At 34.3% G+C, this 13,453-nt stretch overlaps 1 protein-coding gene across 4 annotated transcripts in view; it reads left to right on the top strand.

Annotated features, from left to right (window-relative positions):
• Rps6ka6 (ribosomal protein S6 kinase A6) overlaps positions 1-13,453 on the top strand; it is a 185,737-nt gene that overhangs the window by 102,858 nt on the left and 69,426 nt on the right. For all 4 annotated transcript variants that reach the window (XM_076562741.1, XM_076562740.1, XM_076562742.1 and 1 more), the window contains one exon: positions 7,325-7,438. In XM_076562741.1, the coding sequence (XP_076418856.1) occupies positions 7,325-7,438 (114 nt within the window). The remainder of the gene's footprint in view (positions 1-7,324; positions 7,439-13,453) is intronic.

The raw sequence follows: 13,453 nt of genomic DNA on the forward strand, positions 1-13,453 counted from the left end.
CCAGCTTTTCTTAACTTATCCCGTCTACCCTTTGCCTCTGGGCTTTTCCCATTCTCTTCTGTAAATCTTACTCTTACTTTGTGGCTCTCTGTGTAGCTGGGTGGCTAGCCCCTGGAGTCCTTCTCTGGCCCCTAGCTCTTAGATCTCTCCTCCCAGTTTTCTCCTTCTATATATCCTCTCTGCCTGCCAGCCCTGCCTATCCTTTCTCCTGCCTTGCTCTTAGCTGTTCAGTTCTTTATTAAACTATCAGATGTTTTACACAGGCACAATAACACAGCTTCACAGAGTTAAACAAATACAATATAAACAAAAGCAACACACCTTAAAATATTCTCCTATAGCTGAGGATACCTTGAATTCCTGATGCTCTAACCTCTGCCTTCTGATTTCTGTGATTACAGGCATGTGCCACCATACTTCATATTTGAAGTTAAAAAAAATATTTTCTAGGTAAATACTCTATTACAGAGCTCCATCCCATGCCTGTGATTTTTTTTTTTGGATGATATGGAATCTCACTCTGTAACACACCTCTGGATTCAGCCTGCCCCATGTGTGGCTTTTCAAAAAGCAGCTTTGTTGAAAATATACAGGCCATAAGAATCACCAATTTTAAGTATAACAAATGGCATTTTTACTTATTAGTATATAAGAAAAGTAGGTAATTTAAATGCAGTATCCCCTGCGTTAAATTAAAAGAGATTATCGTCAACTTCAGAATAGAAAGTTCTATCTTTAACACAATTGGACTATAGATAGCTTGAAATATTTAAAATCCATTTTCTATATTTCAAAAGGATTGTATTTAAAGTAGTTCAGAAGTCTCTAACTAGTTTTAAATATTGTTTACCCATTAGGTCATTGTATTTAAGACCTGTATAAAAGAGATAATCTATAAGATCTAATTTTTGGGAAAGTATTCTTAAGATGTTCAGGACTGTCAGACTAATATAGGCATTTCCATTAATGTTATGCTTTTATAGTTATCGTCTTTTTAGGTATTTTCATAGCCTTTTTTATTTAGAAGGAACTTCAAATAAGTTATTCTGTTATTTTCTCTTCACAGTATAGATTTGTTTATTGAGGTTTAGAGAGGTAAGAATCTGTCTTATTCGGTGACTGTAGTATATAGATAAGAATACCATTCTTTTCTTACGTAGTGTTGCAGATAGTCAAGAAATCCCTTAGAAAAACGTGACCAGCAGTAAATTGATTTCATAGAAACCAGCAGAGGTATTTAAATTGAATTGAAGACTGCCCTTTGAAATCTTCTTTGCTGCTAACTCAGTAGACAGTGACTTTGAGACATCCCTTTCAGTTAGGGTTGACAAGATGAAAAGTATGATGCCACTTTGGCATTTACAACTTAGTTAATATCAGTAACATTTTAATTTTGAGGATAATACAATTTAAACTCCTATCAAGAACATCTAAAAATGTACAGATCATATGAACATTAAAGGCTATAGTGATATTTATCTTTCTATTTTCTTAAAGATAAGAATTATAAGTATCTACAAAGGCATTGGAAAAGAATGGCTCATATTTTAGCACTGATCAGCAAGGACACCAAACTCCACACCATAGGACAGGAAAAAGTGTGTATGTATGTAGGTGTATGTGTGTATATATGTAGTTAACATAAAATTCAAATCATAGGCCTATAGGTGTCAGATATTTGCCTTTCTTCTTTTTTCTTTCTTTCTTTTTCTTTCCAAGACTGTCTTAGAACTTACTTTGTAGACTAGGCTGGCCTTGAACTCACAGAAATCTGCCTGCTTCTGCCTCCCAAGTGCTGGGATTAAAGGCATGTGTCACCACTGCCTGGCTGATATTTGCCTTTCTAATTACAATATGAAAGTATTTTTTTTTAGTAGGAAGACATTTAATATATACACTACTAGATACAAATATGATTTGCTGCATACTGTCAATCTTAATAGAATGTATAGAGATTTGTTTTAGTTTGTGAACCAAACTTAAAACCATGTACTTTGGTATTTGATTGATAAAAGTTTGTATCATTAAAACTACATAGGTGGTAATAGGCCATATAAATTTATCACTAGAGTGTTTTTAATGTAGAATTTAAGAGTTATGATTGTGGATTTCAGTGGAATGTTCATAGCTATTTTTTTGTTGTTGACTTTTTGTCATTTTAAAATAGCGTGGGAGAGTAGAGGCTGCTGTGCAATATATTGATTCTTTTTAAAGGTTGTTCTTTAAATATGAACCTGAGGGGCTGAGAATATAACTCAGTGGTAAAATATATGCTTTCATTCTAAAGCCTTGTATTTCATCCCCAGTATTAAACACATACCACAGGCATGCATACACTCACACACAAAATTAAATTGCTAGTATTGCCTATGTGGTCTAAAGCTGTTTTGTGTTTGAGTCATTTAGAGATTTAATTTACTCTATCTCATTTATTGGTACCTTAGACTTTCACATTCACTTGATATCTTTTATTCAGTTAAAACAAGGAAAATTAAATAAAGTGTTTCTTAGATTCTCTAAATATCTAGTACATATAAAAGGTATCTGGTATAACATTTTACCACCTAGTCCTCTGCTTCTAACATTATCAAGGCTAAAAGTATAAGTATTTTGTTCTTCATTACTAGGTGGCTGACATGAATTAACTTCATACATGTTGTTGAAATAAGCATAGTTATGCATTTGGTAGTTTGTGATTCATTTATGTTTATTTTTAAAAATATGATATCTTATATTTATTTTATATGAGTGTTTTGTCTGCACGCATGTGTGTGGACTGTGTGCATACCCTTGGAAGTCAAAAGAGAGTGTTGGTTCCCTTGGATCTGTAGTTACAGATGGCTGTTAGCCACCATGTAGGTGCTAGGAATTGAACCCAGGTCCTATGCGAGAGCAAGTGTTCTTAACCACCAACCCATCTCTGTAGCTCAATTTATGTGGCTTATGTTTACTTTTTACAGCTTCATAAAATATTTCTTACTTAGTGCTGCCAATACCTTAGGGAGTTTAAAGAACGTTTACTTTTAGATATCTTGTTGATGCCACTCCTATAAGATCATGTATTTATTTTTTATTAATCAGAAATATAAATATCATATTTAACTAAAAATGTACTTGAAAACCCCCAGTAAATTTCTCCATATTTTAGCTCCAAATTTCAAAAATTAAAAACCATGCTTGAAATATGTCTCTCAGACATATTTCTTTCAAAAATAATCTTTCTTAAGTATGTTTTACTTAAATTCACACAAAACATTAGATACAGAGTATTTCAAGCCTGTAATAGATGCTTCATATGTAGTAGATTTTGCTTGTCTGTTTTCATTTCTGTTCCTTTTGGGTAATACTGGATATTGAATCTAGGGCCTCATACCTGCTAGGTAGCTGTTAGTGTTCTACCACTGGGCTATAGACCTAGCTATACTTTCGCTTTTTATTTTCAGATAGGAGCTCACTAAATTGTTCAGGTTAGACTTGAAGTCACTCTGTAGCCCTGGGTGGCTTTGATTTGTTTGTGGTTATCTTGGCTTAGCCTACTGTGTAGATGGGATTATAGACTTATACCACTGGGCTTGGTTGCCTTTCTTTTTTGATGGATATTAATCCTTACTGTGCTTCAGTATTTTGTTCTCTTACAGTGGTGGTAATCAGTTTTCTTTCTATTCAACTTCCTTTCTTTCAAAATCTTAAAAACTCTTCTACTACAAATGTGCAAAAGTCTCTCATGAATAATCACAATTCAATACTGTTGGACAGTTACTATTAGGTGGAATTTATGCTTCATAATAAAGTATACAAAGATGATACATATAAGTTCAGTAACTTATTTTTATAGATATTTTGTTTTTTTGTAAAGATCCTATGTGACTGAGATCTGAAATAGAGGATTTATTTTCATTTTATAGATGAGGGAACCAAGACTGATGTAATTAGAATAAACAAACCTAAGTAAGAATTAGTTTGCTGTCATCCTTTGGTCTACAGTCATCGGTATAAAATTTTGCAGTATAAGAATTCTGTGATTATTTTCCAACGTGTTCATTATTTTGATGTGATTAGTTCAAGCTAGTAGCACTTTGTTATTTGCATTATTTACATTATTATCACTATTGTTAGCCTTTGTTCAGAGAGCATTGATACTGGCATGGCTTTTAATGACACTGCAGTATCCCCTGCATGTTCTTTTGTGTCTCCGCATGTGCTTTCACAAGTCCACAAAAAAATGGCTTCTTTTTGAATTTTAGGTTTTTTTTTTAACTAAAATATCTTTTCTGCCTTGAAATAAAACAAATGCTTGAACAGATTGATGTTGCATTATTATAAACCCCAATGTATTTAGTCTTTAAATATCCCTCCATTTTTTTTGTTTAGCCTTTTGTTCTGGAGGCTAGTCTTATAGTCTTGTGAGCCTTCTGTATTTGAGGTATAATAGACTGCTACTAGATTCTCTTCCTCTCCTTTTTATCCTCTAACAGTTGAGCTCTTCCCCATAAGCAAATCGGTTGTCAAATGAATGAAGCAGTAGTGTATTTGATTAACTGTTTTGTGTTTATTAGTGCATTTTACTAGTGTTAACAGCATTCTTGGCTTCTTTTATGTAAAACAAAAATGATCAGAATATAGAAGTTGTTTTTCAGCCTTAATTTTTTCTTAATATTAAATATACTTTAGAGTTTTGGAAAAGTACTTAACCCTGTAGACACTTGTTCCTCAGATTTGTCATTTAATGTGAAAAAAGTAGTGAACACTGTTTGGAAGTTATTAAATGTTTATTTTACAGTAACAACTTCATTTTCACAGATCAACTAAGAATAGGCACTGTATATATTTTCTAGGACTGCCCTAACAAAGGACCACAGACTGAGTATCCTAAGCAGCAGAAATTAATTTTCTCACAATTCTGAATTCTATTAAGTCTGACATCAAGGTGTTGGCAAAATTGATTTTTCTGAGGACTTTCTCCTGAGTTTGTAGATGGTCTATGGCTTCACACCCCCTATGCCCCGTGTGTGTGTGTGTGTGTGTGTGTGTGTGTGTGTGTGTGTGTGTGTGTGTGTATGTGTATGTATGTGTGTGTATGTGTGTGTGTGCCCACACACACACATGCTTACTTGCACAGGCTTTTTGTGTGTAAGATTATCAGTCATTTGGGATTAGGGCATAGCCATATGATGTTATTTTTTTCTTAATCATCTTCTTAAATGTCCCTAATACAGTAATACTCAGTTCAACATAACACTCTTGAGTGTGTATATCTGACTTTCTGTGACATTGATGTGATTTTAGCTGTCAAGACTAGCTTTCTGGGACTATTCTCTTGTCCACTTTAGCCACAGCCACCATTAATTAATCAGATAATCAAAGGGCCAATAGATAAGGAACATTTGATTTGACATTGTAGAACTCAAGCTTTGAGTGTGTTAATTTTGTTTTCTAGACAGTGATGGGGTTGGATCAGAGGTTATATTTTGCTATTTTGTGATAGGGAATTCATGCAGATTAAAAAAATTGTTAGTTGCTGTGCTTTCCATAGGGACTAGTATTACAACTCATTTGAGTGTAGTCGTAACACCTGAGAGGAGTCTTCTATTATGGGGCAGAAATATTTCCTGAGAGGATTTCTTTCTTTCTAACATAGATGGTAGGAAACTTGTATATCATTTATATTCACATTGTTAATAAAACTTCTTAGAATGGGAACATTTTGAGTTCTGTAAATTATATTTTTGTGAGTTTCCTGTGCATTGATCTGGGTATTAAAATACTTAAGAATATAGTAAATTACTATTCAAAAGGACTTTTGAGATTTTTATGTTTGCTTTCTCACGATTTACAAGTTTTTATCTTTACTTCCTCTGTCTTTGTCTCATAAGTTGCACTTCAGTGAGGAGCTTAAACATCTTAGTTTCTCAACTGACTGGTGTGTTCCACCCCAGTTGATACATCTACAGCACAACTTCTACACCTAAGGCCGAAAGAACATGGAAGAATGGTTCGAAAGATCATAAGAGTCAGGGGATATTGTCTGATGCAAGATAGTGTTCTCTATATAGGACAGGGAAGCTGCACCCATCAAATCTCAACAGTAAGGTTGCATAAACAAGACCTAAACAATGATAACACTAGTTGACATGCCATCATAGATGGTAGAAATCTCACAAGGTCCCACCCCTAGATGAAGTGCAGCAGGCAATGAATGACTGCTGAGAGAGGAGAATAAGTTTCCCTCTCCCAGATGAGTTCACTAGTTGATTATCCAGTGCCAAGACACCAACTCTAACAACATATACATATGAGCAACACTAGATGGACTCAGCAGGTTTATTTATATATTTATATGGATATATGAATAATAATAATAATAATAATAATAATAATAATAATAATAATAAACACGGTATAATATAGCTAGAGTTTTTTTTCTTCGGGTCCCATCAAGCCCCGGCAGTCCTGTAGCCCACTTATAAAATAAACACACAGACGCTTATATTATTTAAACTGCTCAACCATTAGCTCAGGCCTACCATTGTCTAGCTCTTACACTTATACTCAGCCCATTTCTGTTAATCTATATGCTGCCACGTGTTCGTGGCTTTACCTGCTGCCTTTACGTGCTACTCCCTGGATGGCAGGCTGGCTTCTCTCCCAGCTTCCACCTCCCAGCCTCTCTTCTCTGTTTGTCCTGCCTATCCAATACTTCCTGCCTGGCTACTGGCCAATCGTTTTTTTATTTATCAATCAATCATAGCAACATATATTCACAACATACAGGACATCCCACAGCAGCATAAATTTGAGAGGGAGCATGGTAGGGAGTACATAGGAGTTGGAGGAAGGATGAGGGAATTATGTAAATACAGTAGTCATCTAAAAATCACAAATAAAAAACATAAATAAGTCTTAGTTCTTACTATTATTTTGTTACTGTTATCTCCTTGTAAAGCTGTTGCATAAATTCATTTCAGATGCTTTCATTTACATGAAATTATGTAGTAGGAGCTGGGCTTGGTGGTAGAAGGCAGAGGCAAGAGAATTGTCAAAAGTTTGAGGCCCATCTGATATCCATAGCAAGTTCCAATCTAGCTAGGTATGCATAGCAAGACTGCCTCAAATGAATAACACCAATAACAAAACCCACCAACAAAAGAAATGAAATTATATCTCTATGTTATATCAGGAGTTGGGAATTGCTAGACTGATAGGGTTTATTATTGTATAATTTATGGTGTGATTTTTTTTTTTTGAAATGGAACTAATCACAAGATGTTGGAACTGTACATTAGTATTGTTTGAATTATTATTATTATTATTTTTTTTTTTGCAGAATGAAGATCTTAAAGAAATCCCTATTACACAGCATGTGAAAGAAGGATATGAGAAAGCAGATCCTGCACAGTTTGACTTGCTTAAGGTTCTTGGTCAGGGATCTTTTGGAAAGGTAATAAATACTTTTTTCCTACATTTGCTTTTCTTCTTGATATTTAACAAAAAAATGTGTATGCATCCATAGAAATCATTTCTATGGCTCTCAAAGGATGCAAAAATGATTATTTAGTTTTATATGTTTCATTTCTGTTTTTTATTCAGATTTCTTTATACTGTTCTATAGCAGTCAATGTTTTCTAATCACCTGAACTTATATTTCTCTAGGTAAAAAACATGGCATGTTCATTGCTGGTTGTCTAAATCACATACTTGATTTTTATGAAGATATTTTGTATGTCATTTTTCATGTTCACTAACATAGATGGCTATCTCCTGGTAATATTATCTCTGTTTCTTAGCTCTGTACGAGAATTTAGAGTTTATGCTATAATTTATGTATGGAATCAGGAGCTAACCCACCATTTCTTACAGTAAAGTAGAATTAGCATAGATGATTTGGAAATGATATGAGATTCTTGCTTTGAGGAAAAATTAATGCATATACTCATTGTATTTGCTTAGTAAGTATTTGGTTATATGTTCTCAGAAAGGAAGTATGCGGATATGGATCCTATAGCTTGTATACCTAAAATCTAAGACATGAAAATTACTGAATGCATACAGTAAGAAATAGCCTTTAGGAAACAGCTGCAATCACTATTTGTTGGGAGAAAGATGGGAGAAACAAAATATCACAGTAGCTGAGAGTTCATTACAAAGAGGAAAATTAAGGCAATTGGTCATGAATACAGTGATTAAGACATTTTTAAGAAAATATATTTACTGAGTACTTAGTGTGTGCACAGTAGTTTTATGAAATATATTGGTGACTACAAACTAGACATTAATTATTTGAATGTAGTCTGGTGTATATATATTTAACAAAAACATGATATTTAAAATATTTAAAATATATATATGGTATAGAATATATGAAATACATAGAAATATTTTTAGGATACAAAAGACAAACTGAGATGGCTTATGGTTTTTCAATGTATGACAAAGTGATTGTGAGGAATGATCTTGGTTATCAACTTGACACACCTGGAAAGAGGGAACCTCATTTGAAACACTGCATCCATCAGGTTGGCCAATGGGCATGTTTGTCAGGTATTATCTTAATTTATGGTTGGTATAGGAAGGCCCTGTACACTATGGGTGGTACCATCCCTAGATAGTTGAGTTTGTTCTGTATAAGGAAAATAGCTGAGCAAGGCAGAGGAAGCATGGCAGTGAGCAACATTCCTCCATGATCTCTGCTTCAGTTCCTGCCTTGAGAGCCTTCCCTGGCTTCTCTCTATGATGGACTATAATGTGTAAGCTAAATAAACCCTTTGACCCTCAAAATTTTTTTTTTTGTTTTTGTTTTTTGTTATGGTGCCTATCATAGTAGCAGAAAATAAAGTCAGACAGGGATAAAAACGTAAAGAGTAGCCTGGAAAGAAAACTAGAAGGGCCTATTAATAGGTTGCTGGTATTGGTATAGGAGGTATGTAGCTGGAGAGTTTCTCTCTGGGTTCTGCCAAGCCCTTGCAGTCCCGCAGCCCACTTATAAAATAATCACTCAGATGTTTATATTACTTAAACTGCTCGGCCATTTGATCAGGCCTACCACTGTCTAGCTCTTACACATAAACTCAGCCCATTTATATTAATCTATACCTTGCCATGTGGCTTGTGGCTTACCAGTAACTTACATCTTGCTACTCATCATGGTGGCTGGCAGCATCTCCCTCCCCCAGCCTTCCACTCCCCAGAATTGTCCTCCCTCTTTGTCCCACCTATACTTCCTGCCTGGCTACTGGCCAATCAGCATTTATTTATCAATCAATCATCCACAGAACTTCCCCCTTTTCTTTATTTTTTAAAAAAGGAAGGTTTTAACTTTAACATAGTAAAATTACATATAACAAAACAATTATCAAGCAAGAATTACAGTTACAATATCTAGTCTATTTATAATATCTAGTCTATTTGTATTTGGCAAAATTAAAGAAGATATCCTATCTATCCTATATTTGTGAGTCTAAGGTTTCATATCTAACTTATCTTTTATCATAACTAGTCTTCAACTGCATCAAAGACCTCAAAAGGATATAATATTACCTGAGGAATGGGAGAAGGACGCAAGCAACTTTCTGGAGTCTAGCCAGAGTAGACAGAGACAGCTGGCAGCCTGGACAGTCATCCAAAGTTTTTCTGTATAGTTGGGGCATCTGTCTTCAGTCCACAGGCCTAGAGTCTCTCAGTCACTTTTCTCTGTGTCTTTTAGAATGTCTGGCAGTTTTCTCTGTGAAGCAGGAACCTGAAGGACCATTTTGCCAAGTTCAGTGGTCACCTTCCTATGGGTCCTGCATGGCTAATTGATACATTTTTTTAAGTAGTCCAGGCAAGAACAATTTCTTGCCCAAATGGCTATTTTTGCCAAGAAGAAGATAAACTCCATATGGAGTGTCTTCGATGCCCATTTTTCTCTTTGAAGTAAATGGTGCTGCGAGGAACAGACATGTCTCACTGTCCAGAAAGTCTAAATTTTTTAAACATTTTAAATACCATATTCTGTAGGTCTTTGAAGTGTTTGAAGATTACCTATCTATCTGAAATATATCTATGTATACCTAGAAAACTTAACTAACATGCTACAAGTTTGACTATCACAGAAGACTAATTATTATTCTGTATTTCTTAATTATTCATTACAATCTAAATGAGTTACATAAACATAATACCTCAAATGAGAGTAGAAAAATATATTCAGTATAACAAAATTAAGTTTAAACTTGTACCAATAAACTAAAATCTATAGCAATGTAAAACATTTCTAAACAAGTTGTTATTCTCTAAAAGTAGGTTCATTAATCTACCCTTTCATCCCACCACATCTAAAGACGTATTATAATACTAACTTGTAAATTAGGTATATATATATATATATATATATATATATATATATATGTGTGTGTGTGTGTGTGTGTGTGTGTATGTGTGTGTGTATGCTATATAATTTTATTTTTAATGTTTCTGAGATATATTTAGAAAAGATAATTTTTTTATATCTCAAAGTCCAAATGCTTAATTATTTGACAAAATGATACCACAGAAACATTTCAAGTTATTAAAAGTTTTGTTACTTGGCCGGGCGGTGGTGGCGCACGCCTTTAATCCCAGCACTCGGGAGGCAGAGGCAGGCGGATCTCTGTGAGTTCGAGGCCAGCCTGGGCTACCAAGTGAGTTCCAGGAAAGGCGCAAAGCTACACAAGAGAAACCCTGTCTCGAAAAACCAAAAAAAAAAAAAAAAAAGTTTTGTTACTCAATATATAATATATATGTATAATATATGTATATATTCATCTGTGCATTCATTTCTTGCTTTGTTTCATAAAAGATTTAAGAATTACATAGATAAACAACAATCAAAATTGAAAGCAAGTAGCACAAGTTGGATATGGTATTGTTTGCCTATAACCCTAGCACTCAGGCGGCTGAATAAATAGGCTGCTTCTGGGGTTAAAGCCAGCCTGGGGGCACTACCAAGTAGTTTGAGCCTGGCTTGGGTACATAATGAGAGCCATTTTCAAACAAATCCAAAAGTCAAAGACAGGAGAACAAAAACAAACACAAACAAGACTAAAAACAAGTGGCAATGTAGATTGAAAAAGAAAAATCAGAGCAGGAAAGATTAGATAAAGTCTGATCTGTACACTGTTGTTTACAAATGTATAACATAAGGCCTGGAAGCCTTTCTTAAGCAGGCCAGATATAAGATTGGTAGCCATCATAAAAAAGCTTACATATTCAAATGCATTAGTATTAACAATATCTTTAAGGTAGAAACATATTAAACAGACCAGAAAAAAATTTTTATTGCTCTTCGTAAAAAATAATGTATAACAAAATGAGTTTTTCTCATATTATCTTCATGTTAAATTTAACAACATGCTAACAAATTGTCAGTGTAGTCCTTAATTTAGGGAATACTTTGTGTAAAAAGGTTTCTGTAACAAAGACATTGTTGAAACCCCTTTTAAATGTATAGTAATAAGATGCAGAATAGTGAGATCTATGCAGTTCATCAACCAAAACTATTAAGAAGGTAGCTTTTGTTTTGCTTCTTATGATATGAACATACTTGCTTGTCAATATTGCATCATTTGTGTAGGCATTGTGTGGGTGTGACTTGTGTGTGAATATGCTGAACATATTCAAGAATTTGGCCAGTGCTGTAAATCAGAAACCTGGGGATATGCCGGGCGTTGGTGGCGCACACCTTTAATCCCAGCACTCGGGAGGCGGAGGCAGGCGGATCTCTGTGAGTTCGAGGCCAGCCTGGGCTACCAAGTGAGCTCCAGGAAAGGCGCAAAGCTACACACAGAAACCCTGTCTCGAAAAACCAAAAAAAAAAAAAAAAAAAAAAAAGAAACCTGGGGCTGTACAATCTTAAGTTTTTCAGCAAAGGTTTTAATGTTAACATCCAAGCAAGGGGAGTTTTAGATTGTATAAAGTTTTATGACATTAAATGTTTTAGTCTATTTAATGGGACCAAAATCCTACTAATGCCAAAGTCATAGAAAAACTGCACATTAATGAAACAAGTTTAATTAAATAGAGATTAAAAGAACAATTCAAAAAATGTTATAAAGCAGAATTGATTCATTGAGAATGTAAACAAAATGGACAAATCCTAAGCCAAAGTAACATAGAAATATAGAGAAGACCCAAATTGATAATAGTAGAAATGAAAAGGGGACGAGAGCCGGGCGGTGGTGGCGCACGCCTTTAATCCCAGCACTCGGGAGGCAGAGCCAGGCGGATCTCTGTGAGTTCAAGGCCAGCCTGGGCTACCAAGTGAGTTCCAGGAAAGGCGCAAAGCTACACAGAGAAACCCTGTCTCGAAAAACCACAAAAAAAAAAAAAAAAGAAAGGGGGACGAGATTAAAAGAACAATTCAAAAAATGTTATAAAGCAGAACTGATTCATTGAGAATGTAAAAAAAAAAGTGGACACATCTTTAGCCAAACTAACTAATAGAAATATAGAGAAGACCCAAATTGATAAAAGTAAAAATGAAAAGGGGACAACAAATTGCTGAAATTCACAAAATCTTTAGGGTAGTGCTTTAAAAATTTATACTCATAAATTGAAAAATCCAGAAGAAATGGATGGATGAATTGATTGACATATAACTTACCAGAATTAAACCAAAAGTACACAAACAATGCAAATATACCTATACCAAGAATGAGAAGCAGTAATTACCAAGTTAAATAAAAATGTCCAGTACCAGATGGACGCCTTATGTATTCACTCATATGTAGAACATGTATGTGCTTGTCTATATGTTGTGTAATAGGGAGGGTAAAGAGGGATGAAGTTCAAAGAGTGGAGAGCGTGTTGAAAAAGAGTGAGCAATAAAAGATATGTGCCATTAAATCAAATGAAGAGAACTGCTTGAGTGGAGACTGAGGTCCAGCAAGAGGCAGTAGGGATGGGAAGAGTCAGAGTGGAAGTGAATAAGAACAAGACATCATACTATGTATATATGACTATGTCATAATGAAACCTGTTTTTATGAGTAAAATATAGAAAGAGCAGTATCCCCATGAAGAATGTATGGGGAATTCTGTAGTGATCATGTGAAATATATTACTTATGAGCACTAATGAAAGGTAGTATAAATATAAACAAACATAAAAATCTGGCATTGTCAGACTAGATTGCATGGGCCAAATCAATTATACAATAAATACATATACTCATGGATTATCAAATAATATTTCTTTTTATGATAAGCCTTTAAATATAAGACTAAATGAATTTTGAGCATTGAACTGTTTTATTTTTATATAACTGATCAATTATCAAGTGATAGTTTTTTAAAAAATACATGGTTGTGTCTTGAAATAGTCTATAGTTGGTCTTTTCTCCACAATCAACTTTTAAGTATATGTGATCTAATTCATCTCCAAGTGTTTATTAGGTACTTCTTAATGGACAATATAAAAGTCCGTGTGTTTGAAAAAAAAAT

Source organism: Peromyscus maniculatus, chromosome X, assembly GCF_049852395.1.
Source record: "Peromyscus maniculatus bairdii isolate BWxNUB_F1_BW_parent chromosome X, HU_Pman_BW_mat_3.1, whole genome shotgun sequence".
Lineage (NCBI taxonomy): Eukaryota > Metazoa > Chordata > Mammalia > Rodentia > Cricetidae > Peromyscus > Peromyscus maniculatus.